The sequence below is a fragment of the Parambassis ranga genome, chromosome 12 (genome assembly GCF_900634625.1).
Source record: "Parambassis ranga chromosome 12, fParRan2.1, whole genome shotgun sequence".
In the NCBI taxonomy this organism is placed as follows: domain Eukaryota; kingdom Metazoa; phylum Chordata; class Actinopteri; family Ambassidae; genus Parambassis; species Parambassis ranga.
Window position 1 is genome coordinate 10,402,692 of NC_041032.1, and position 27,919 is coordinate 10,430,610.

Genomic DNA, 27,919 nt, shown 5'->3' on the forward strand with positions numbered 1-27,919 from the left:
ATATACAGGCCGGCGCTGCAATTTCGGAATCTGCCCTTGTATATGGCGGACGAAAATTTCCACAGGAGGAACCGCAACACAAACCGCTCCGTGCAAGGCAGAAAACGAAGCGTCTGCTCGGAGAGATTTAACCTCAGCAAATTCATGTATCATTACGCCATTACGCTTTACTAAAATGTAACGTAGCGAGTCGCTGTGGAAGGAAAAAAAAAGAACGCGGGTTGTGAATTTTTTTTTCATCATTTGGAATTTCTCATAACTAATTCACAATTTTTTTTTTTTTGGAGGAAGCAGTTGTGCAGTCACCCTCTGGTCGGGGGAGAAGAATTCTGGAGCGGGAGCCTGTTTCGCATGAGCTGCATCGTTTTTAGAGGTATGTCAAACCGCTGTTTTTTCTCATTTAGAAATCCTAAATTTGAGAATTTTCAGTAGCGGATGTTAAGTTTCAGCCTCCTCTACACAATAGTCGAAACCTGGCAGTCGCTTTGCACTGCTGCCTGCCTCTAAACCAGGTGCAGGCTTTGAAGCCCATCTGAAATAGACCTAATCTGTTGATGTTTTTTTTATTTGGGAGGGGGGGGACTACATTTTTCTAATGAAGTTTCAGTGGAACTGCTGCCTTGTCGTCTTTGCACAGTTTGTTCGCATATACACCACCCAGGCTAAACACTGTTTATTCCGATAGGACTGGGCGATAGTGGCAACATGAAGGACGATGAGGGGAGGAACAATCTGAAACACAAAAACCTCCTGCAGCCATGTTTTGTGAATTTTCCTTCAAATTTGAGCAGAGCTCCGGAGTTGCTTGTCTTGACACTCACACAACATTAACGCTACTTTTGTCTGTATTTAACGGCTTGGGTGTTTATCGTACACGGACAAGAAAAGACGTCGTCAGTGTCGTCAGGTACAAATACATGTCGACTTTTATTTTTTGGGGAAGATAGAGGATTTTAAATCTAGGTGCCGTTGGCGCCACCTGTAGGCAGCCATTTTGAGAAATTAGAAATTGTAACTGGACTGGTTTTGAGACTTGTTTATTGAATTAAACGTGAATTTATCCGAGTTATTTATTATTATTGTTGTTATATGACTTTTAAAACATAGTTAGATATTGTTGTGTGATTACATCAAACTTTAATGAGACGTATAAATGGCCTTTTAATACTGATATCAAATAGCATTCGTTTTATTTGGGTAACAATCCTAATGTTTATTTAAACTATTTTAATTGCAGTGTGCCTGCAGTCTGTTAGATAAAGGCAGGAAAGTTAAGAACAAATCCAGGCACTCTAATCTGTATCTCCTAATCTAACATAAACATGTGCTTTTTCTCTTCCTGTATAAATGTTTGAATATGTGAATTATTGGGTACACAAGTCTAAGTTTTAATGGTGTAACCCCAGAACAATTTTGACTTTTTATTTCTTGTGATTGGAAATGTAGAAAAAAAAACTAAAAGTGAACTGAATAGGACTGGAAGTAGAAAGAGCATGTCAGCATAATTTGAGGGGCAGGAAAAACAATCACAACCAGTGCCTCTACTGTTTATATTAATCCTGCAGACGCAAAACAGCTTCCCATCTTGCATGGCTTGCTTTTTATTTTAATGCAAAGGGAAACTGCAGAGACCTTTTTTTCCTCTCTCTCTCTGAGTAATTTTAATGCTGACCTTCAAATCTGTATTCTTTCAATTCAAATGGCTGGTGGAAATTGTGTGGTTGGTTGGTATGCAAAATCTTGGTTGTAAATTTTGACCTTTGCTTGAAAAGTCTAATCAAAATGCAGGAGTTTCAGTTAATGTACAGAATTGAAGAGAGAGGCAACCAGTGTCATGAGTTTAATAGGGGTGGATCGCTCTGTGAGTGACGGGAATGTTTATGTGCAGAATACCTGAAGGACCAAGTAATAAGTTATAAAGCTCTCAGGAATAATGCTGCAGCATTGCAGAAAAAAACACTTTACACCCTGATATGGCTAATGGGGATTGTATTCTATAAGTGTACTCATTTTAGGTAAGGTAAAAGGAATTCTGGTCTGTCAGGTTTAATGAACTAAAGCTTTGTTTTTGAAGGGAATAGTTTGGATGGATGAGGTGAAACTTGTCCCTCCAGGCACTGATAAACATGAGGCGGTGAGGGATCATATCACAGTCCTTAGGCTCCAGGATTTGAAACACAGTTACTGCTTTAATTGTCATTAACTTAATAACAGAGGGTTCACTTTCCCTTTAAAGGGTTAGCAGTGTTTGATGTCAAGCCATTTTAGTTAATGTACAATTACACATTAATTCTGACTGCGTCTGAAAAACATATACCCCTTTTAAGCATACTGAACACCTTATGTTCTCTTGTTTTCTTAGTGGCATGTTGAAAACGTCTGAAAATGGCTTCAGTTAAATTAGTCTCCAGGGAAAAGCTTTTCAGTGGTTGGGAGTGCTGCATTAAAAAAAATCTGTGCATTCTGCACATATTTTTCCTGCCTCTTCCTTTGTAAAAATGAACCTTATTGGTTTCATGAATAATGCATAGGGATGTTCAATTGCTGCAGCAATGAAAATTAGGTCTGTTTACGTGCAGTGGTTATATACACAGAAGCTTCTTTTTTTCCTTGACCATTTCTGAAGGTAGAGCAGAGAGCCTGAGTAGCTTTTCTGAAAATAAAAATTTTCAGCAAAGCAAATCTCATTTCTTTGAGTGAAAAGGGGAGGGGTGAAACTCCCGCGGGTTTAATGAATCCATAAATCACAATAGTGCCAGGTTTGCTGCCCCTGCGTCAGTGTGCAGTGTAATTTTGATTTTCATCAAAAATTTAATCTGCCAGCCTACAAGGGTTTAGCAGCAGTCCGGATGCAGCCCTGAATTTCTAATTTTAGGAGCCTGATCTTTCAGGATTTATTTTTGTATAATTCAAGTCTGCTTTTCAATATCTCTTGTTATTAAATTTTAATTCGTGGCATTAACATATAGATTGAAAAGGTTTTTATAGGGTTTTTTGAGTGTATGCTGATGGAATTTTACTAGACGACACAGTTTCTTTTTCCAGAGCATCCTATGTGTGTGTGAGCGAGAGGTGTGTGTGTGTGTGTTGCGGTGGGGGGGATTTATCCGTTTCTCTGCATTATTGCTTTTTGAAATCATTGGTCATACACCATCTTGGAAGACATTTATTACAGAGGACAGAAAATGTGCATTTGATTAAAGAAACGGGGGGCGCAAAGCATTTTAGTGTGAAACTGGTTTTGGTCAACTCTTGCTCCTAGTCACTGACTCTAGTCAGGATAATACAAACATGCAGTCAAAGCAGAGATTGAAGTGACCCCATCCACCCCCCCAATTTTAGCTGATTCCTATTTTTAATCCCTGCAGAGTGGAAACATTTTCATGAGCCTTAAACAAATTTGTATTTTATATTTGGAATCTCTCTTGCAGTCTACTTAGCATGCAGAGCATAGTGATTCTTGGCAAAGCAAGGTACAATTCAAAGTAAGAAAAAACTCTCTAGGTAAGAAGCACAAGATGTATATATGTTTTTTAACCAAGCACAATGATTCATTTACTACATTTATAGAGGCAGATACTGTACCACCCAAATATAGGCCAATTATTTTAAGTACATCAACTAAGCACTGAATTCTGTACTGAGGTATGTCCTAGAGATGTTTTTCTTGTATGCCTAACCTCCTTATTTTGTTGCCCTTGATACATTTGGTGCAGTGATAGATTGTGGTTAATATATTTTAAAACGCAGCTGGGCCACATCACAAAACTAGTTTAATAATAGACATAAATCTCAATGCCACCTATTCCCTGCTATGCTTGAATGATGCTATCTGTGAATCATAGCTATCCAAATGACATTGGATGGATTCAATTTTCGAGTGTTTCCTGGTCTTGTGTTAGTGTTTATCTTCCCTATTAGCCTTTTGCTGTAGGTTGAGCTTTATTTTGTAAGGAACATCAAAGAAATGTGCATCTGGTTTAGATTATTTGTCCTGCCATGGTGCCGTAGGTTTCAATATATCAGAAGACTCAGACTATGAAAAAACATGAGGCCAGATGGCTAATTTTGCATTTTGACTTTAATTAGAGGGAAACGGGCTACAACATGCATTTTATATATTCAGGGTATGCATTCACAATGCTGCACAGGCAGGAAGTATTACATGGATGGCTAAGGGAGTAATCTAATTCAGATACATTCTCCTTGCCATTATTTCACTTGATTACAGATGATAAACGTCAGCATTATTTGACATTATTTCAGCAGGTTACAGAGAACACAACTTCGTTTTTTTTGTTTAAAGAGGTTATAGGATATATTGAATACCCCCCCCCCACAATAGCATTAACTCAGATCAATCTGGAATAGCCGATCAATATTAGCCAATATCCATTACAAAAAAGATCATAACATAGGTGAGGCAAAGACTTGTCCAACATTGATTTCATTGTTTAATCTCGAGCCTTTGTTAGCTGTTGGTATGCTATGAACAGATGGTGCTAAAATAGAAATGTTTTTTTTATTAACAAAAACAAAGGGATGGCCAATTCTGTTGTGGAATATAATTCCCAATTACATGGGAATGTCCTCTATTCAAAATCTTTAATAAAATATGATTGAATATACTTAAGATATGAAAAGCATCTGTATGTTCACATTTCCACAACTAAGTCTGTACTGTATTACATAGTTTCAAACACGTCTTTTGAGACACTCAGGTAATTTCCCGCCTGGAGTCACCATTAATTTTGTGTGGTTGTGAGATGATTAACGGGAAGAGGAAAAACACCTACAGCTACAAAAATCTGTTTTCAATGTGTTTGTCTGAATGAGAGAATCCTTGAGAATCTGAATCTCATGGCAGACTTTGACCAGTATGTTTTCTATTAATGGCAGACAACTATGAAAGATCTGTACCATGTGACCTTAAAAATGGCCACAGAAAGCAGATTGTTAGCTTATTTGGACTAGCAAACATTGACCCTCTTTGAGTTCATGTCTGCAGTTAAAGGTAATTGACATAGACAACAACAAAATGAGAATGATGATGAGAAATTGCTTCATGTAGTTATTTCATATTTTTCCATGTGTCTGTTTCTTGGTGGATTTGAAAGTCTGCTTAGAATCATTTTAAACTTTAGTCCACTTCGCTAGATGACCTCACATTATCTTCAAACCCTCTTTGATATGAGGATATGTGAGGTATGCAGGATTCATAGTTACAACAGTGACTGCAAGCCGTCTGGTACCTGAGGCAGTGAAGCAACCCAAAACCATAATATTTTCACATCCTTGCTTCACATCTTTTGTCTGCCCCAAACATGTTTACTGTTGCTTAGGCCAAATGACTCTCTTTGATTTGTATGTCCATAGCATATTATTTTAAAACATGTGGTCTTTGTATGCATGCTCTTCCTCAAATAGCAAAGGCTTTTTCCTAGCTCAAATGCAGTTCTGGTGAAATGTGGGTATTCTCTTTTTGGTTGTGAATACATACCTTTGACACTACTTGGTAAATTTAGGGTTTTTTTTGTGTCAAACTGGCACCAATCGAGGACAAAGTCATTGGAAGTCAATGTCACATATAGATGCTTTTCTTTGCAGTTATTTTAAATGTTTTTCCCAAATAGCCTGTGCCAGAATTTTATGTTTACAGGTGTTTTTTCCTGTAAGCCCTAGAGAGATCTTTAGATCTTGGCATGATGATACTGCATGCTTTACTAGCACAGACAGTGCCTAACCCTGGATGTCATGCGTATTTACCTGCTTCAGCATTGTTAAAATGCAAAACAAGAACCCATGGGATAATGTGCATACAATGGTGGATAATGTCTGTGCTTGCTTTCAGTCTATGGCCTGTGTCGGTAGAATTACTCAGTGCTGCACACCTTATGCCACTGGTGAGACTGGACACTGTGACGAGAGTACTGAAAAGAGAAATGGGAAAAAACTTAAAATAGAAATGTCTTAAAAGGGAAATGCTAGGAAAAAAATACTAGGCTTTAAAACTAACAATGGAAACACTGAAGGCCTCTAACTGAATTTCCATGTCCCACAGAATTTAAAGTTCTTCATAAGATATGCATTCATTCATTTTTTTAAAGGCCCTATAAAGCTTCATACAGAATTGAATAGGATAATTTAGGAAATCTGCAATGTGGACATCCTCCAGACCTCTTAAACGGTGCACTTACAGCCTGATGTAGCTGACAGTCCTTTTTTTTATTGCAGGTGAAGTTAAGCTATTTAAACTGTAAATCTTGTAAATGTTTTGTCTCAATGTAATCCAGTCCATAAGCCTGAGGCTGAGGCTTGTTGGTCATGTGTCATATCCAAAGAAAGGTGTATCTGGGCTATGAAAAGGCTTGTTGTTGCTGTATTGGTGTGCTATTATTAGAAGACCAATTTTCCCTCTTTCCATAATATCAGTCATCCTGGCATAACTCTGTTTTGCTTGGTTGCATTTTGAGCACATTCTCGTGACAAGGCCTTTTATAGCCATGTGCTGAAATGGCAAGTTGTGTGATCTGGATATTTCTGAAATTGGAGCATTTGGGTGCCACAAAGCTGGGGAGTTTATGCCATCAAAGGTCACTCATGAACACTGTCTGTTCCTAATGAGTAACTTGAAATTGTTTGTTTTTTCTCTGTTATTAATATATATATATTGCCTGTAGCATCTCCTATACATTTCAGCTTTTTTTAAGTTGACACAGTCAACAGTGTTATACTTACACTGTTCAAATGCATATTTTGGACAGTTTGCTGTAAACTCCAACAAAGTCGAGGTCTAGACACAGTTTTGCAAGGCTGAAAATAAGTTTTGAAACTTTGAATAAACTTTTGAAAGGCTGAAAAAATGACGTCAACACTTATTCAAACGTTTTCAGTTTCAAATCCGTCACTGTTCTCCTACTGTAATCGCTTGTTTGTTTGAAACCCTGTAAGTGGTGATCTGAAAATGGCTGTGGGTTTTAAAAGGATAAATCTGTCAGTTTTTAGCTGTGATGGATTTGAAACTCTGAAAATGTGTGCTGCGTATATGATGAAGGATATCTCAAATACAATACAAAATGTGTAATTTTAAAAGACATAAGTACAATTTTTGTTTCTCTGTCCCTCTTACAGAAGCACAGGCCCAGGAGGTGGAGTCATGAGTACACAAGAGGCAGCCAATCCTGGGAAGGAGAAGGCAGACAGTGGGAGTGCAGTGGCTGATGCCCCAACGACCAAGAGTACTCCACCGCCTGTCACTATAAAGAAGGAGCCTGGGACCTCGGAGACGAGCAACGGAAAAGTTGGGGATGCCAACCCAGCTGAGATCTGTGTTGTCATTGGAGGAAATGATGGAGGGGCGAGTGGAGGTGGATCCCGCAGAGCACAGACCGAGGGTATGTTTGCCCTTGGTACTCCTCCTCCAACGAAGAGCACAGACTCATGCATAGGTGTGTGAATGAGATATACCTGCGTTTGCTAACAGCAATCATGTCTGGTGTCCATGACCCTTCCCTACATTCAGAACAGACAGTATGTGATACCTTGGGAAATTCAACATATTCAGAAACAGTTTTTCTGGTTGTTTCAGATATTTCACAAACCTTAATGTAAGTGGTTTTTGTTCTTCTTTCTCCAGAAAAAAACTACTGACAACATAGCGTTTTTGTTATTTTCCAGTCCTGTGAACACAAATGAAGTTCCTTTCACCTCTATGTAGTGGGGTGGCAACTGAAAACTGAAAAGATGGATATCTCTAAAATATGTTGTTGATGAGTTAGAGCATAAAAGTCTTGAGTGTTGATAATGGTTATTTTCCACTCTGTTGCAAATTTGTAACTGTTACAAAGCATGATGGATTATTTTTATTACCATAAAATGACAAATTACCTAAGTGAATTAATTTGCACATATTATCTTCTACTTCCTTAGTTGCTAAGCACTTGAGACACAAGGGAGTGAATGTTGTCAATCTAACAGAAGTTCTTCACACATCTGCACAGTTTCTTCAAATGTTAGTTGATCAACTTAGTCATGGCTCTGTCAGATAATCTGTTTTGCTGTCCTTTTTTAAGCAACATAATGTTAAAAAGGGTTCTTAGTGAAATGTCTACTGTTTCGAAAGGCAACATTAATTAATTTTGGGCAATATTAAGGTGTCTAATGGAAACTACATCTTTATGGTTTTTATTTTTTGTGTTGTAATGTAAAAATGTTTTTCCAAATCTGAAATATAATTACCCTAAAACACACTTAGAAAATGTTTTAGGTTTCAAGAAATCTTTTGCTTATGTATTAATGAGATGCACTTAATCATGGTTGGTCTCCAGCATGTCTCCAATAAACTCTTATTGAAAACTTGCTTGTCATGTAGGCAACAATATCCAGACTGTTTTGTTTTGAGTTTGAGAGATTGGAAGAGGCAAACTTAGCATTTAGCACTTCATAGATCTAATAGTTGTAATTATTGAACTAAAGACTGCCATATATATAATATAATGCACTCCTGATGATTCTGTCTTTTTGTTGACTGGTTCACTTTTCATGCAGGTTCCTATGTATGTGGGGTATGTGGGAAGAAGTACAAGTATTATAACTGCTATCAGACACACGTCAGGGCGCACAGAGGTAAGACACTGTAGTTTTCTTTGCAGATTGTTATTTGGTCTATTGTGGTAAATAAATAATATGTGACTGCTGTGTTTTTCCTCCTGACAGTATGCTACTAAAATTAAATCACTTCCTCAATATGAGTCATGCATGTCCTGTTTTGGAGATTCCATTTTTAATGTTGTTTTATTGTCTGCTGCAATATTTTTATTGGAATGATGGCTGTCATCTATTCATACAAGTCTTTGTGTTTTTTTTTGTTTTTTTTTCCAACTACAGAATCAGAAAGCATGGTTGCAGATGGTCTGCCCCAAGCACCCAACAGTAAGTGCACTTGCACACTCATTCATTAAACAAACTCAAAATTATTAGTTTACCAGCATAATAGTTGTATTTTAATATCAGACTTCTTACTGATTCTTATTTTTCCATTGATATTTTTGCTGACTATGTTTTGCCAAAACATTGACTAACAGTTAAACTGAGCTAGTGTGTAATGCTGCAGTCCTCACAGCTACACACTAGACTTTTATTGTCTGGCATCACCAGATCTTCTATTTTAACTAGAGAAATACAATAAACACATGAAAATAAAAGCTTTTCTTCAAATATTTAGATTTTACTGTTTTAATGACACTATCAGCCACCAAGGCCCGTATTTTTCAGGCATCTTAACATCACGGGGAAAGTTTGATTAGGACTAAAAATACTTGTACCTCAGAGTAGTACTTGAGAGTTATTTATAATCTTCCTACATGCACTCTGCAGTCATTACGTGAATGTGCACATTGCTTAAAGGCAGCAGTATCAATGTGGCAGAGAAGAAAAAAAAAAGAACAATCATCTTTATGTAGACATAACAAGAGGTTTTTCTGAGCTGTACACAAGCACAGTTTAACCAAGAGGTCTGTGACAGTGTTAATAAGTAGGCCAGAGAGGCTGCTTGGCAAAGAAATTGCTATTAGATTAAATTCTTAAGAGGATGGAACATGCTGTAAAGCATTTTTGGTTGATGTCGTGTATGTAGACTTTATATTTTCAAATGACTGGCATATCATTTTTTTTCTGCTTTATTTAAGATAACTTGCTTTTATTAGCAATGTAAGTGGTCCCAAAAGAAGGTGTCAAATTAATGGCATAAATGAAAGACTCATTGATAATACATTATGTGATTGCCAGAGGATAAATCTTAACTTATTCATCAGTGATCAAATGCATTTAAACCACATGGTAGGGCACCACAGTAAAGGTACACATTATAAAACTTTGATTTTCAAATTTGACTCTAGAGTGATAGCAGCTTACTTTCATTGCAAACATGCTTTGTAATATCTGATAAAGGTGAAACCCACACGATAATAAGCCTGGATTTTGTATGGTTTGAAAAGTGTAACTGCATTGAAGGAGTGTTATCACTTTTTGTAAAGCAAAGACAGAACAGGCTGTAGTGTTGTGGAGGAGTTCTTGGAGTTGAAGAGAGTGTTTTTAGGAGCGTAGCTAGAAAAGCTTTACATAGTCCTGATTAGGTGGGTGTAAAGACCAAAAACAGCCCTCTGAAGGAGTTGATGATGGTCTGTTGCTTCAGGTAGAGACACTAAAATACCATCCACAAGAAGTCTTGTTTTGACAGGTCTTAAAATAATCAGACACCAAAACATTACAGTGTACAAAAGTTTATGGTGCTTTGTTTTTTTCTGATGCTGATTTACAGATAACATAGAAAAATGGCTGTTTTGACTGATTTTAAGTGTCCAAACTTTTTGAGTGGTTTTGTGACTAAAACCAAAAACAGAACAGTATCATGCATCTATAACCAATTACCTCTGTTATTGCTCCTTTTTATTGATTTACACTGAATGTGTATGCTAGGAGCGGTGATCTTATGTGAGCTTTAATTATACTGACAAACTGGTGCCAGGAATCCACTGATTTGTGGAAAACACTTTTAATCGTGTTAATTGGTTTCAGGAAATTATGGAATATGCATGGTACGGCAGCCTTGAGGTGTTTTAAATGCAATTACAGTTAGACACCCTAACAATCACTTTTTAGCTGTGTTTCCATGTTGCCTGGTAAGCAGAAATTTTGGTTCTTCTTGGTGAAAAGTGAGGAGAGTTGGGGAAAATGGCATTTTATTGAAAGCAGAACAAAGATGTCAAATCATTGCACAATATTATGTCTACTGTACAATCATTTGCACTATGTTCACATCGTTGAAATATCTCTAGGAATTCAGCCAAGAATGCAGCTGATTGAATTCACATTGTACCCCTAGAAAGGCCAACAGATTTTAGAAGTTGTCACTGTGCTGCTGAATGATAAAGCATTTGTCACATATGTGTGCCTTGGGCCTTTTGCTGGGGCTGAACCTAAACCAACCAGAGAATTGTGGTTGGAAAAGGTTTTTGTCTTGGTTGCTCTGTGCCATGTTGTTTATGCAACAGATTGTCTTCTGACAGGATTTGACTCTGGTGAGCCAAGAGGCACTACAGATGTTCTTACTTGTCAACAGACACCTGGTTGCACAATGCTTCCCAGTGCAATAAAATTAGCAAGAGCAAGTAATCTATATCCCTTATGCCATTTCACAAAATAAAAAAACTTGCACGATTTGGGTCCTAATTTTAATGTTTATATCATTTTTTCATTCAGTATTAATGATGTCTTAGAAGCATTCACAAACTTTTACATTCCAAATAAATTGCAAAAAAAAAACGTTTTAATTTTAAATGAGTGTTTAATACTTTTAACATTTGAATTTAATTCAGATTTAAGCTCCAGCTTTGCGTTTAATTTGCATAGAGATCTGTTTTATGCAGATGTCTTTCATTAAGTCTTATTTAAATTGACGATCTTTTTGTCTGCATATGACAAATCTTACTCTGTGCTTTACATTTTCATTCTTTTAACTCATGTTTTCATTACTGACAGACACATGAGCTCTCCCTTTCCTCTTATGGCCTCACCTAACACTCTTCTGCAAAATAAGTGTGAAAAGCAGCTGGAACAGCCAAAGTCTTACACTGATGTGAAATGCTTGCAATGTACTGCTGTACCAACATTTACATCAACTCCTGTTTCTTCATCTCTCTTGCTTACCTTTCTATCTTTTGGTCTTCCACAAAAAAATACTGTATTTTAGTACTACTGATACTGTGTGCGTGCCTTGCATACAGGTTAGATAAAAAAAATGTCTAATCTCTCTTTCTCTTTTCATCTGCAGGTAGCTTCCGTTACTCCTGTGACATCTGTGGCAAGAAATATAAATACTACAGTTGCTTCCAGGAGCACCGTGACCTGCATGCAGTTGATGGTAACCAGGAGTTTTTGCATGACAATAATTTTTTTTTTTTTTTTTTTTTTTTGAAACTCCCAGTACCTCAGCTTAAAAGCCCTACAGTGAACATCCCATTTCACACTGTGCTGCAGAATCTCTTCATGCATACAGCAGTCTGTTTTCAAGTAAACATTCTAGAAGCACATTCTAGACTTGCTAGTAGCAGAAAGTTATGCTATTTGCTACGAGTTGTGTGCATGACAGAAATAACATTTTACACAAGCATGTGTGTTTCTTCTTGTCCAGATCCATATGAACAGGTAGTCTTGCCTGTGGATGGCCTTAAAGAAGAGGAACCAGTTGAACCATATCAGAAAATTGGACCAAGTAAGACTTTTTTCCGACTTTGTTTGAAATGGGCGTGTGCACAAAATGGTTTTACAATTTGAGTACATATATTAAAACAAAGGAACATTATTTAAAATAATTATTTAACCTAACTTTAGTGTTGGCCATAGTTGTCACTGAAGCAGCAGCAGCTCTCATATGATGGGTTACTGTCAGTAAGCACAGAAGTAAGTGGAACATGTTTGGAATTAACTTTAAGCTTCTCAAAATAATGCAGCCTTCCATTATTCTTGTCAACACTCTTGGAAGATGGCCATGTCTGATAGACAACAGGTGCAATGTAAGGCTCTTGAACTTTTGCTTTCCATAGTTTAAAGTTAGAAAATATCTACAAGTGGTTAGGTAATTGAAAATCCATTATGAAGACCATAGCAGAGAACTAAAAGTACCTAGGTAGCTTAATTTTGTAGCTGCTTTTTGTTTAACCCTGCTGAAAAAACAAATTGGATCTAAATAATTTGTTGTGTTTTATATATATATATATAATTTATGTCACAATTCAAATACTTTGTTTAAAAAAATAAAAGACTGCTGGATTATTTATTATTTAAAGTGCTTTTACGGCCTGACCCCTTGAGTCCATTTGTATCCGGTGCAATGTCTTGATACAGTCTGTAATTCAAGGGGCTCAAGTCATGTTAGAAAAATAACGCTAAGCATATGATCTAACTCCACACTGGAAAGGTTTCAGAACATGAGTCCAAAAGTCCTCTTTCGCAGGGGAAAAAGCACTCGTCCACCTCTTCAGAGGCCGTGGGTTCAACCGATGGAAGCACATGTCCCTTCAAACACAATTGGCAGTGTTCGCAGGTGGGAAGCCTGCGCTTGTACCTGCACTAATGACTGATTGGTGGAATATTGGTGAACCTCCACACACTATGCAAAGAAAACCCTATGTTTCTATTTTGCGTGAGGTTACTCTATATTAATACATTCTGCTAAATATAATCTTTTAAGGTTTTAGTCAGGAAAATACACCATCAGAATCACATGCACCTTCCTCTTCCTCACTCTATTTGGACTTCTGGTTTCCCTAACAAATTCTGTCTTTTGTAACTGCAGACAATCCTAACAAATTAGGTCGCAACTAACACAATACATATTTTATCACGTTTTTGATGAAAACGAAGGAATGGTTGTGTGTTTTTGTTGTCTGCAGAAACTGGGAGCTATGTTTGTGAGTTCTGTGGGAAGCAGTACAAGTATTTCAACCCCTACCAGGAGCATGTTGCTCTTCACACACCGTTAGGTTAGTCCATCTGTTTATTTTTTCTGTGTTAATTATTAAATCATTTAGGAATTCAGAACAATAATAACTTAATTTTGTGTATATGCTAATACATATGTAGCCTCTTGCAGTATGAAGGATTGTTGTTGTGATTCTCTGTTAATCTAGGCTCATTTGATATGAAGACATCACGGGTACAAGATTGTGGTAGTATGGATATGAGTAAATTTGGCCACAGCCAGACTGCAAAGATAAAAAGTAAGCATACTGCAGCATTTATTCTAATTATTTGTTGATTGCTGTGTAGTGCTAATTTGCATGCCTCATAACTTTATTATCCAAACCAAATATAGCTACACACAGACACACACACACAGATGTTCCAGTTGTAGATTGTGGGTAAAAATTGATGTCTGTATTTTGCACCATTACTGCCCAGAGGCGTTGTGTTTTTGTGTTGTGCCTCAATCCGTGCAAAGCCAAACACTGCAGTATATTACAGGAATATCTTGACAGAATTTTATCAAATTTAATGCAAATGCCTACTTTGACTTAGAAATAAATGGACTGATTAGATTAGGGTGGTCAAAGGTTGCTGTGACCGTTCTTGTGAACAAGAGAGCAAGAGGAACGCCTTGAGGGAGTGTCTTTAAATTCAATACAAATGTTCACTCTGACTTAAAGATGAACATATTAGATGTTGGTGGTTAAAGGTCAACTGCACTGAGACTTTCATTATACACTGATGAGCCGAAACATTATTATCACTGACGGAAAAATAGGGAAAAAAGTTTTTTCTGGAAAGCACACATAGCAGTGTCTCACGTATTAGACTGTAGTTGAAGTGAAAGCAGTTTTTCTTTCGAAGTTGGTGTTCGATATGGGGGCAAGATGTAAAGCATGTTTTGACAAGGCCCTTATTTTTATGACCCCGGCTATCACGGAAAAAGTGTTTGAAGTGGGACTATCTATGATCAGAGTACCTCTGATCCACACTGCACGCATTAGACACGGTGATAATAATGTTTTGGTTCAGCAGTAGACATTATTATACAAATTTGTCTTAATGCCATATTGCTTTGTGAACCAGCTTACTGTGCAAGCAACAAATCAGTCTGTTGTCGTAAGTACTGTCAAAAATTAAGTAGAAAAGGATGTTGTTAAAACAAAACCAACCTGGTGAACATGGCTGAAATCAAAACACTGTACTGCTGAATAAAGCCATTGTGAAACATTAGTGTTTCCAGTCACCTACATGATCACAGAAGTGCAGCCATTTGGTTTACTATGGTACTGGTATAGCTGGATTTGAGGGCAGACAATAATATCACAGTCTGCTGTGAGGCTGCAGTGGAAATGCATACAAGCACTGTGCTTCACTCAGCCAGATTAAAACAGATAGAAAAGAACCGAGTGACGCAAGCAACTGGGTAACCTTGCTGCTGTAATTGTGGCAACCTTGCTGCCACTTATTAACTTCTGATGAATGGTTAAATGACACATTTTTCATGTAGATTTTATGTGGATGCCACGAAGCCAAGAAAAAAAAAATCTGGGAAGTACACACACAAGCATGTTACAAATAGTCCACAAACATTGCAGGTGAAAAATCATAGATGTTTCTGCTGACTGGTTGTACATTTTGGGCTTCATGACCACCAACACCAATCTTTCCACTTAGAAGCACTCTGCTACTCAGAACTATTTAAAGCATGGCATGCACTCACATCTTAGAAGTGGGTCAAAAAGATGGATGAAGAGGAGGAATTAAACCCATATTTAAACGAATATGAACATTTGAATCTTTTTTAAGGCTTTTAGCCTGATTGATTTGCATGCTACAACTGAAATGAAGTGTAACTTACATGACTTAAACTTTGCTTTATCTTTAACTGTGGAAGTGCATTGCTTGAATTTAGAACATCCGGATTATTTAACAGTGGCTTGTCACTCATTGGTGATTTTTTTTTTTTTTTTTTTTTCACCTACAGACAGCCCATTCAGACGGAAACTGGAAAGTGCGATTCAGTCGAGTCTGGTTGACACAAACAGTTCGCAAAACTCAAGCGGTGAGCACTGAGTCACTTGTTTTGTGGATGTATGTGGAATTGTATTATTTTTGCTCAAATGACAAAAAAAGTATTTCCAGTCCTGCTTCAAAGCAGGCATATGTGAAAGTGAATGTCAGTATAGATGGAAAGAGTATTTCTGCAGACAGTGTTTTGCTACTGATGCCTGGGCTGAAAACTCAGATGGGAGTAGGACTGGTGGATGTAAAGAGGTTTGTGTGACCTACCTTGCATCAATTGTTACTATATAAAACTCAAGTTCAGGAGCTTTATTATTATTATTCTGTTCCACACTCAGGCCATGAAAATAGAGACTTTATTGAATATCACTTTGGATCACCTTTGGCTTGGGTAACAGCTGCTATAAAACACAGCAGTGAATAAAAAGAGATGTGTAGTTAAAGGTCCTGAAATTGCATGTTTTAATAGCACAAACATAGCGTTTTCTGTTAAAGCTACACAAGTCGTGTTTGTTAGAGTTTTCAGTCTGTGCTTTGCTCAATGATTTCAAGTGACCTAACAGTAGTAAATGATAAGAGAGGTAGTATAAACACAAAATATAATCGTAGGTTTAATTAAGCTGCCTCCACTGACATCGCTCAGAATAATATCAAAGCACTGTTGGCAATGATCACACCAGCCTTTGTGGTATACAATTCTAAGACCTTTTCAAGGTATTAGATGAGATGTAAGGGCAGTGTTTACAATAATCGGCTTTTTTGTGTCCCCGCTTGTAAAGAAACAGAAAAAAATATTACTGATGCGCTGATTAAATAAAGGAGAAAAAAGAGTAATGCAGAATGTCCTTCGGTTCTATTCACTGCCCTCTTGTCAACAGGAACTCCGAGCCCTCTGGTGGCGAGCTCATTCTCTACAGCACAGAGTAAGTTCACCTTTCCTGCCCAGAAAAAAATGGAAAAAAAGAAAAATATAAATGCTGCTTTTTATTTATTCACCTTTAGTATGATTCATTTTCAATCTCTTTGTTTGGTGCAAACAGTGTCTCTGTAATCTGCTGTAATTATATAGATTTTCTCCACTCGGTTTCATTATCGCTAGGGAATGTGAACAAGCTTACAAACATTCATCTTTCATTTTGTGTGATAAAATGTAATGTCTGTCAACTAAGCATGAGCTGACTGTTACATAGTGTGACAAGGTTTTCTTTTGGTGGACACATTAATAGTGCAATTGGATAGAAAAACCTATTAAAGGTCATTTAGAGAGAAGTGATATGTTTGGATGGGGTGTCTCTGGTCAGATTTGAACCAGGGACATTGTGATCACATGATGTGGCTAGTGCCTTTAACCTCTTGGCTCCGATTTGAAAGCAACATTTATGCGGTATGCTGCTGCAAGTATTTACAAAATGGCCCTAAACCCTTTTAAGTTTGCATATTTTTCAAAATACACCTACAAATGTTGCATATACAGCTACATTTTTTGCAACTGATTTTTAGAGAAGCTGCAGAAGTATAATACAGATCAGGGATAATAGTGATGAGATGCACAGATGCACAGTATTTTCATTTTTGCCTGTAACAAAGAGTCAACACTCTTCTGGGCCTTGTGACTTTTTAGAACCCTACACTTGTGGTGCCTGTGGCATCCAGTTCCAGTTCTACAACAACCTGCTGGAGCACATGCAGTCCCACGCTGGTGAGTCCATGACGACAAATGCATGTAAGCTCAACAGGGAAATTAAAAGTGAACACACCCTCAGTGGCTGCAATGCATGTGGAAGTCGCAATGATTTTAGTCATTTAAGTGTAGGCATTAAATTGTTGTACACAACATTTGTGCTCTGTGTAGAGTAATAGATTATTAATATGAGGGTTGTTGCAGATCTGGATCTGAGGCTGCGGGAAGTAGTTTGTGTTTTATTCCAAAATATTTAGTGTGTTATTTAGCCTGTATCCCTGAGTGTAAATACAGAGGGAGTGCATTATCTTCTCATCATTTAATAGGTCTATTAGACATGATTACCAATTCCAATCTTAAGCAAGCATATCTAAAAGTCATATTTTTTTGGCAAAGCCCAAATGAAAAATGTTAGATATTGTATACACATGAAGTTGCCAGGCAGTTAGGATTGTATGCTTGTCATTTAGCCAATCTTAAAATACTTTTAGGCAATTGCCTTTTTAAGGTATTCTTGTAAAACAAACTTTTGTTAGGTTTTTGGCCTTTTAATGTTATTATTTTCATTTTCCCCACTTGTCCACAGCTGATAATGAGAATCACACCAAAGGGGACTCTCCCAAAACCTCTTCAGCCTCGGGTCCTCAAGAGCAACTGTGGAGAAGTTCCCAGGCTCCAGCCCATTCCTCAGTTAAACTACAAATCCAGCCTCAAAGTATCTCCCAGAGAAACCACACACTCAGCCGTAAGTACTGCAGTTTTCTTGGTTACTTCAGCTGTCAAGTCCCACTAGACACTCGTGTTGCGGCCCATACCCATCTCTCACCCTGTATAATGCTATTGGTATCTCTATTGTGTAATTCAAAAAGAATTCTAATGATGCCAAGAATAACCTCTAACATCTCTCAGAATAAAGGGAATCTGCTCTATAAATGTCATTGTCATTATCTATTATTCTTTTATGATTCCCTGTATTTTCTGCCAACATATCAAATAAAAAAAAAACTAATTATTTTGTGTTTTGTTTTGCCTTTCCATCAATTCATCTGCTGTGTGTCCTGGCAGAGAACAATGGACTACCTGAGAAGGAGCGACAGCAGGTGGCTGAGCGCCTATTACGGGTAATGTGTTCAGATCTGAGCATGCTAAATGTGCTGAACAGCAAGGACTTCCTAAAGTTGGCACAGACCCTAGTGGATACAGGTGCTCGTCATGGTGCCTACTCCACCCGCGATGCTCTTGGCAACATGAGTGCCTTGGCACTGCGCCAGCTGCCCCGCATGTACAACCAAGTAAAAGTCAAGGTCACGTGTGCTCTGGGCTCTAATGCTTCACTTGGCATTGCTGTCACCTGCCACGCCCAGACAACTGGCCCAGATGCTTGCTATGTTCTAACAGCGTATCAGGTGGAGGGATCAAGACTGAAACGCTATGTGCTCGGTGTGCGCGAGGCAGAGCTTAGGGAAGGGCCAGAGCAAGTTCACCACTGGGTACAGAATGTGCTGTCAGAGTTTGTGATGTCAGATATACGTACTGTGTACGTTTCAGAACCCAGAGTGTGGGCAGCAGGATTTTCAGGATCACCACTGGGAGGCGGTGGCCGAGGGAGGATATGTTTGCGATGCGCTGGATGTTCACTTGGTGCAGTTGTTCAAGCTGTTCTTGGGAAACGAAGCCTTCAGGCTCGAGGGCTTCACGAGTTAGCTGAACTTCTTTCAACATGCAGAGATATCGCCTCCTCTACCACTCTGGCTCTCCGTGAGGAGCAGTGCACAAACACATCCACAAGTACAACTGAGGAAGGTACACAGAGCCCTGCACAATGCCCCACTCCTCCATGCTGGGATCGCACAGCTGAAGCACTTCTCCAGGTCCATGCCCACTTTGAACAGATTTGTGAGGCTTATGGGCGAAGTAAGGCCACAGCTCCACTCCTCCAAGGTCTCAACAAACATCTGCTAGGTACACTAGCTTGTCTGCTGGCACCTCTACGCCAGGCAGCTCTGGAGCTAAGCAGCCAGAGGAGACCAACCCTACAGCAGGTGCTGCCTGTCTACCTACGCTTAGAGAAGTTTTTTACCTCAAAAGCTGGAGAGGCTGGAACTGGCACAGCTAGCAAACTATGTCACTATTTCCTGGAAGCACTCAAGGAAAACTTCAAGGTGTGGAACAGATTTAATTTTCTCTGTGTTAAATGTCAAGATTTGTTTTTTACTTTTTGGATATGGTAGAAATGTGATTTTTTTTGTTTTGTTTTTTGTGTTACTGTTTTTTGGACTAAACAAGCACTTGCCCTTAGGATAGAATGACACTGTTAATTTCTGTTTTCAGGTTGAACGAGCTCACCAGGTAGCCATGGTCCTGGATCCACAGCTCAAGCTGCGTTCAGTGCCAGCTTATCAGCATGAAGACATCATTTCCCGTGCGTGTGAAATGGCTGCTGAAACCAGGGATGGAGGTATGACAGGTGGCGGAGGTTCAGGTGGGGAGGAGAGGGACAATGATGGTCCACCCACCCCTAAAATAAGCCGCGTAGAAGGAAGTGGTAACGGCTCAATGGGGGCATCCTCATCTTGCTCGTTGTCTGGTAGTGATGACAGTCAGAGCCAAGTCAGACAAGAGATCTTTCAATACCTGGCTGAGCCTCTTACCCAAGCTACACCTGATCTCTTCCAGTACTGGAGCTCAACAGTGGGTGAGAAGTTTTCCAGGCTCGCTCGTCTGGCACTGTGGCTCCTTGCTGTGCCTGCAGTGGGCATACGCAGCGAGTGTGTGACTGTGTGTGAGCAGAGCCTTGCTATGAAGAGGAGGCAGCAAGTAACTGCTGAGGAGATGAATAAACTCATTTTTCTTCGCTCTAACATGGGCTAGAAGAAAAACCCAACCAACCCTAATCAACCAAACTTCACCTCCAACCAATAACTCAAGATTATTATTTGTATACTGTAGGTTTAGACCAGCTGTAATCATAATTGTGTATGGACATTGAAAACTTCTCAAGACAGACATTTACAGAAAAACATACATGATCAAGGTTACGCCCATAAAACAATACGGCTTGTTACATATTTTGTATGGAGAAAGGACTGTTGTTAAGTACTGTGGACAAAATGTAGGGGTGGAACGGTAACTCTCAAAAGACTGTCCTGTTTGGTACGCTGCCCTCGGTTTTGGATGCACACATGAGCAGGATGAGTTTGTTCTTGTCACAACCAGTGGTTTAAATTCCTCCAGCCTAATAACTAAACTGCTACAAGGCTACAATGCTGTTATTCTCACTGGATGGCAACATTTTCAGGTAAAATCAGCATTCGTTGCTTGACGCTGCTGTCGTACACTTCTGAAAACAGTCCTGCTGGATGGTCAAAGTAGGAGCAATATGCTGTGTGGTGGTGTGGTGTAGAATTATCAGTTTCATTGGTGTATGACAAGATCAAGTGGTGAATGTTCACTGCCATTGCACCTCTGACAATTTAGTGTACTAGGTTTATCATTTACTGTCACACATCACTGAAAGTAGTTTTTTCCAACATATAACTAAGTGCAAAATCGTTACAGCTAATTGAGCTTCAACATATAGCTGACAGTGATTTCTGCTTTGTATTTAATTTTAGATGGTAAGAAGTAGGTAAAACAAATTATGATGCTTTCTCTGTTTACACTACAGTTTTATAGGTATGAATCATTCAGTAACTCAATTCAATGCTGCTATATTTGCAGGTCAAACTGCCAGACTTACACAGGTGACCTTAAAAAATGAAATTATTTCATCCGGGTCTTCACAAATGTTTTTACAAACAGAAGAGCACCACATTTGAACCTATTTGTGGTCAGTTTTTATATATTAAGTTTATTCAACAGTACTATAATATAGATGGATATCTGTTTTTTTTTATAATTAATCCTTATATATTTTCCTTTGACAGTACAACCTAACATATGACACAGGGAAGATATTTTGCAGTTTTGAAGTTTCCAGTGCTGGTAATTCAGCAGTTGAACATCCTCCACTGTAAGTTGTAGCTGTATGCTGAAGATCTTTGACCTTTGCATAGCCCTCAGAAACAGCAGTAATGTTATTAGCCTCCAGTTAGCTAAACGTGTAGGCAAGATTTTAATTTATTATTGTATAAACACTTGTGTGTTTGTTTTATGTGTTTGTTTTTTTCAAGTCAGTTAGATATGACTTGTCAGTAGGAAGCTATGACTTTATTTATTATTCTTTCTGCAGTTATTCTCATACAAACACCGTCTTCCTTACGTGAGCTTCATATGTCCGTTTTTAAGGCAATAAGCTTTATCACAGGGCATCATTTCTCTCTATACCTGACTGTTCAGACGACACTCCTGCAGTTAATTATCAACCGTAAATTATTTTATGTTTCGTGAAATCAACAGGATTTTCTCAGGACTGAGCACATCCAAGCAGGCACCGCCACTTTTCCTCACTTAACCGAAAAAGAAACCAAACTGTGACCTCAATGCCGAGGTATGTACTGAACTGAGACTTTTGTGAAACGTTCCACCCCAAATACAGTTAGTGCCATTTGCAACAAACGAGAAGAAAAAGGAAACACTTGTAGGTTTATTTTTTACAGGATGAAACAAATTCTGCCAGTGCATTCACTGAAGTCAACATATTCATGAAGTTATTTATTTTTTTATGTATTCTAGTATACACTTACTTGAGCTAATACCTCCTAAAATGACTTGGATGAATGGAAGCTATGCTGTACAGCCTGTTTGTTGCCTCTGGTACTAATTGATTAAGTACTAGTTCGTTATCTGTGTTTTTTTGGGCCTTAAGTCTCTTTCATGCGGTCACCTTAATCCCTACAGTCAGAGCCAACACCATGCCTTTATAGTACTGTTCAATGGCCTTCTTTTCACCACCTTTCTAAAGCTTGTGTTTTTTTTTTCTTTTGCTCCTGTAGACTTAAGGGAATGTGATGGTTGGAAACGGTGTCCTCTAGTGGCCAAATGTTTGAAGGTGAACTGTGGTATTTGACAAGTGCTTTCATTGAAAATGACTTAGAACAACAAGTATCCACCTCATAAACTCTTTAGTGCAGAAACACATCAACACTTATTTTGTGATACAGACTACCCTAATTTATTATTATTATGTTAATATTTATGTAGGCCTGCATTGAAGTGATGTGATGAGGGTGAAGTCCTGTTTTTCTAGGGGGCAATCATGGGTCTAAATTTCACACACACACACACACACACATATATATATATATATATATATATATATAAAACAAGGTTTTCACAAGACAAATACTTTTCTGATCCCACTTGAATTATGTGAGGAATTACACTTGTTTGTCTACCTATTATTATGGGATCACAGGTGAAACCTGTGACAGCCACACACAACCAAATGGTCTGTCTTTACCTCAAACTTCCTCTTAAATTTGCAAAAACTAAATGTGCAATTTATAGTACAATAACATTTTTAAACCGAAATTAGGTTCCCCTAAAGCAGGACTTGGATTCTCAGTGTTGCTTATCACGTCACCTTCCCCTGATTTAAATATCAACACTAATTGCGACTGAAAATGAACCTATTATTAATAATGAAAATGATTTTTTTTTTTTCGTTTCTTACTGCTTGTATGCTGCCCTGTGAATATTCGCTCAATCTCCCAAACATTTCAGCTGGATCAATGCTGTTGCAGTACGATTGCACCTCACCTTTGATCTGGTTTAACCTTGGAAAGGTGAATTGTCTTCTTACACTGAAATCACCATTCAGTTCGTCGCCACCTTATTATGTACAATGTCACACTAACAGGCTCACCATCATGGTGATCAATATTCATTTAAGTCCTGACAACATGTCCCTGAGTGCAGGGCAGTTTTATTAAATGTAAGGTTAGTGTAACCTTAGAAGTAATGCTCAGAAGCTGGCACACAAGAAATCGAAGGGCATGTAGGTCATAATAGTGAGTATAAAGTCAAATACCAGATTATGGTACACTGACGTTTTCACTTATAACAATATTAAGCTTGTTAGTGGCATGAAAATACTTAAATTGTGTTAAAGGTGAAAGGGTCCTCATGGCAAAACTGTTTCACAATAACATAAGGTCATTTTTCAATAGACTGTAGCCCTCTTCATCTCCAAGGTTTGATTTAGCATTTCCACAATGCTCTTATCTCCCTTTGTTTTTAAAAATGTCTGTGTTCTTTTTAATATATTTTGGTAAACAAAAAATTGCTGTAATTGTATTTAATTTTATAAGTAACAATCCAATGTTTTACCTCAGTACTCAAGAAGGTAGGTAGTGTTGTGATTTGAAGATCTGGGAAAACAAACAAACAAAATTACATGTTCATCCAAAAGTTTGGATTTGGTCAGAAATACTGTCAGAATACTGTACATTGGTTTGTGGTAATGATGGGGATCATTGACTGAACTGATGAAGGGATGTTTCTTAGCATTTTTAAATAAGTATTTTCAATAGGATATGCTCTGGGATAAAATGCCATTGTTGACGTAATGATGTCAACATAATTTTAGTTGGAAATAGCATTTCTTTCTGTTGATTAAATGAGAATTATATCTAAGATATGCATGCTTTTAATAAGAGTACCGATATATAATGTTATAAGCCAGTGTTTCTCATCTGATGGAAATTAATCCTGTCGACTCTGAGTCGGATAAGCAGAATTTCAAGGTGGGTCTTAGCTGTGCTGATCATGGGTTGGTGTTTCTGGGTTGACATCATCCATCTTTAGAGGACGTATTATGTATATAAAAGAGAACTGCTGTTTTTATGCCACAAGGGGGCACCTTCATTTCAGAGATAAAAAAGTAGGGAGCACCAATAACATTATACCTCTTTTTTCTACAGTAGCATTTCAAAAAGGTTTTGATATAATAGAAAACTCAACTTAGATACTGTTACTAGCAAACTGAAATCAGCTGTAAGTTTTATTTTGTTTCAGGATTTTAACTTATTCAGATAAAAAAAAAAAGTTCAGTTGTAAAACGTGGTATAAGAATGCTAACATGGAGATCTGTTCTAACTATGGATTATAGTCTGTGTTCTCAATTCAGGTTAAGAAATTAGTGTTGCTTTCATCCTATTTTACAGGCATTTCTTCCTTTTTTATACTCTGCTAAAATGCAAAAAAATCCATTCGATTCTATTCATTTTTGTCTTTTTATCGCACTTTGGCAGCAGATTCCTGTGTAGATTCAAATCTGAGTTGTCTTATTAGTAAACCTAATTTATACTTTTGTAGCAACACTATTTTTATATAATGGCAAAGATAGGGTTCCGTGTTTTTTTTTTTGTTTTTTTTCCTGTGTCATATATGACAGCGCTGTTCAATGTTTCTTGAATACATTACCCACTGTAGTATGTTATGTGTGAATAAACTCCAAATCTGTGTCAAACTCTGGTGTGAATGCAGTCAAATGGAGGAGAGGATGCTGTATTTTAAATCTATAAGGTCCCCTTTTCTTCCCTGTGTGGGAGTGTACAGTCGCCCTGTATTTTAAAGGAAAATGTTTAGAGAACCTGCTTCTGTGTTTATCAGTCATGAAAACTTGAGAAGATATTTGGCAATATTCCTTTAAAATGAGGCCACTTGCTTATTTTCAGAATTAATGAAGACTCCCACCCAGAAAGAAATGAAGCACAGCTTTTCGCAGGGCGAGGGGAGACGACTGGGCCTCAAACACATGTAGAGGGAAAAGGAGGCCTGACTGAAGACTAACGTGGGGAGTGTATATACAGAGGCTGCTTAGAAGTGCATGCAAGGGTTCCCCAGGGGCTACAGATAAGGTGAAAGCGAAGGAGAAGGCCAGAAAGAGAGGGGGAGAGAGTGAGCAAGTGTTCATCACAGCCTACTGTCTTGCTTCCTCCTCTTGCACCCTGGTCACTCGGCCCCCCAAGGTGCAGCAGTCTGCAGTTATGCAGAAACACCCGCACCCTGGTCCTCCCCTATTGCTCCCAGCATAAGAGGGCTGCCTACCAAAGTCTAATTTGCAGCACATGCGTCTACGTTTGCCTTCCCCCCTCTTCCTCTGCTGCCCCACCAACCCCCTCACCCACCACACACACACACACACACACACACACTGCAACCAATGTGAACTTCCCTTCTCCACACCCAGCTTCTGGAGGTGACGTTTTTCCACAAGCCATTACTCCAGTGACATGCTAAGGCTGTTTTTGAGTGTAGCACCAAATGCTTGGGAGCCTGCCCTTAATTTTAAGTCATTTAGGGAAAAAATGCAGGGAAAACAACCCACCCATTGGACAATTGCTTCCGTTTTGTGCTGGGTTACAGAAAAGTTGCAGATCAGCTCTTTCTCAAGGAAAGTAAGCAGTGTTTCCGTGCTGTGTGCAGTCAACAACCAAAGCCATATAAAAAGAAAAGTAGTTGTTTTTGTTTTTCCTGCTGCCAAGTTCTAAAATTATAAATTTGGACTCTGATAAAAGTTGCAGCAGATGACTGAAAAGGGGTTCCCTGTATTTATGTGAACACTAGGTGGCAGTGTGTGACTTTTTATCAGCCACAGAGTAGAGTTAATATTAAATAATAATCCTAAACAATATAATGACATTTAGAACAATAGCAGTGCAAACTATGGCCTTGAGCCAGGAGCAGCTTTTTACTTGTTAACTATCTTTTATGGGGCATAATGTTAAAAACTTGTGTGTTTATGGGGTTGTATACGTATATTCAGGATGCACAGACACATGAATCAGTCTGGGAAAGGTGGGGTGTCCGAGATTCTTGCTTTTACCCTGTCAGACGTGTAGACTTCCAGCTACGTTTACATTAACAGAGAAAGTGCTGTAGACTTTCTTTTCGCCCTTGGCGGTTACACAACCAGAAGAGAAGCTTCCAGGTTTCATTTTCCCGGCCCAAATCAGGTGGTGCCACGCAGGTCTGCTTCCACCTCTGGCATTGACAAGGTTGGCACCTTTACCGCTGCCCAACCGATGGCCATCACAGCTGTCGCCACTTGTCTGCTCAGTGAGCATTGGAGGGACAGGGTGGGACAGGGTAGGACAGGGCCGGAAGGAAGTGTTCTCATCCTCCTCTCCTTGTCCTGTACAGAGGAGCCGGTGGCACCGGTGCTGTAGTTTCTCCTGCTCAGCAGGTGCTGACTTTTATCGGTAGTGACATGAATGTACAGAACTGCCAGAGCACATCCACCCAGTTGCTGTCAGGTGTCATTCCTGCTAACACTCCACCTAGCCCCTAACCTCACAGGCACCCGGTGCGCCTGTGCCTGCTCGGCTCCCCATCTGCACACCTGCACGGACACACACATATAGATGTGCGCATGCATGTCATGCACTGTTTGACACAGATTTGACCGAAAAGATGTTGCCTCTTACAGCAGACGGCAGTATTTAAATATTTTATACATTAGTCAGAATTATGAGGCGATGGACAAAGTGTGAAAATGTTGACCCTTGGCTCGAGACGAAGCGAGCATGGTCACCGTGAAAAAGGAGGTCAAGGTTAAATTTGCTGTGTGGATATAAATAGCCCTTCAGCAATGTCCCCCTGATCTCTCTATTATTATTTATTAATTGTCATGATCTGGGGAGCCGACACAGCCCCACTGTGCAGGCTGAGACAGCTGAAGACAATGACAAGAGGAGGGCAACATATGTAGGGCTGGATTTTAGACCCTTTTGTAACACTGCAGGATTGCTGACTGTTTTTTTTTTTTTTCAAACAACCATTGTTACAGACACGACTCTGTTTTCTGTTAAGTATTTGCTTCATTGACATAACTTCTCCTAATTTACACTACAGGAACCTCAGGCTTGACAAGTGACACTGCACATACTAATAAAATTGTGCTGTTTGCCTGGGAAATTATTACAAAATGTCAAAAGTTGGCTCATTATAACCAACTGTTCCTCTTTTTTTTGTTTTGATATTTCCTCTGTAGTGTCTGTGTAGTCTTCAGCGGCTCAATCAGTTCACCTTCAGCTTCACCTTTCAAACTTCTTCCCCCCTGCAAATGAGTTGTTTCACACAGTCCCCTGGGCTGCGTTGACAGCTTGCAAAGCTAAAAACACATACCATGTACTTTTATAACATAGTGAATTTAAATTAAGTTCATGACCTCAACTTCCATTTCACCACTTTTCTCCCTGTTCTCACAGTTTGTTCTGTGCTGTGTTCCCCAATAATGCATAGCAGCGCTTCACAGAAGTTTCTCTTCCTTTCTCTGGGAACAATACGTTCTACTTCTGATCTCGGAGTTTTGTATCTTGTCAGTTGATGTCATTAATATTAACTCTGAGAACTCTGAACTTCTTGGTGAAAGAGGGCGGGTGTAGGAGAAGTTTGAAGTTTGTCTAAATTTTCTATTAGCAGAATCATAAATACCCTTAATATCTGATTTAGGCCACAAACGTATTACCTGGTAACCCTTTTTGATTTATGAATAGGACACATGTTGCCTCTGCTTTAATAGCTTAGCCTGTCATAAAGCTGTATTTGGTGTGTTATGAATCCTCTTACTGATTTTCTTTTTACTTCTCCTCAGTGTTTGTCCATCATTCACAGGGATCAAATCTCAGGGAGCGTCATGATCTAAAGATGAGGTAAGAGCAGTTTTTGTGAACTCTTTCTCCTTCTGTCATGTCAACACTTAAGTATATTGTGTATATATCTGATTTTGGTGCATTCTGATTG

The 27,919-nt window shown here is 38.6% G+C and overlaps 1 protein-coding gene across 12 annotated transcripts; it reads left to right on the plus strand.

Annotated features, from left to right (window-relative positions):
- On the plus strand, nt 1–27,810 carry znf618 (zinc finger protein 618). Of its 12 annotated transcripts, none has more exons than XR_003671462.1 (16): nt 1–373; nt 7,132–7,448; nt 8,548–8,625; nt 8,887–8,931; nt 11,831–11,920; nt 12,191–12,271; nt 13,013–13,102; nt 13,452–13,541; nt 13,689–13,778; nt 15,512–15,589; nt 16,428–16,472; nt 17,171–17,248; nt 17,817–17,975; nt 18,296–19,392; nt 19,562–21,719; nt 27,791–27,810. XR_003671462.1 is itself a non-coding variant. In XM_028417934.1 (15 exons), the coding sequence occupies exons 2-15, from the start codon at nt 7,157–7,159 to the stop codon at nt 20,099–20,101; spliced, it is 2,853 nt and encodes a 950-aa protein (XP_028273735.1). In that variant the 5' UTR covers nt 1–373; nt 7,132–7,156; the 3' UTR covers nt 20,102–24,560. The 12 variants fall into 12 exon arrangements, 7 of the variants coding, with proteins under 7 accessions (XP_028273735.1, XP_028273737.1, XP_028273738.1 ...); XR_003671461.1 differs by lacking the exon at nt 27,791–27,810 and adding an exon at nt 22,165–24,560; XR_003671464.1 differs by lacking the exon at nt 27,791–27,810 and having other exon boundaries at nt 19,562–21,242; nt 21,629–24,560.
- Nucleotides 27,811–27,919: the final 109 nt, after the last annotated feature.

Coding starts and splice junctions, on each gene's coding strand:
- znf618 (XM_028417934.1), top strand. CDS start 7,157: ATGAGTACACAAGAGGCAGCCAATCCTGGGAAGGAGAAGGCAGACAGT. Junction 7,449..8,547: donor GAGCACAGACTCATGCATAG/GTGTGTGAATGA, acceptor CTTTTCATGCAG/GTTCCTATGTATGTGGGGTA. Junction 19,393..19,561: donor CACTCAAGGAAAACTTCAAG/GTGTGGAACAGA, acceptor TTCTGTTTTCAG/GTTGAACGAGCTCACCAGGT.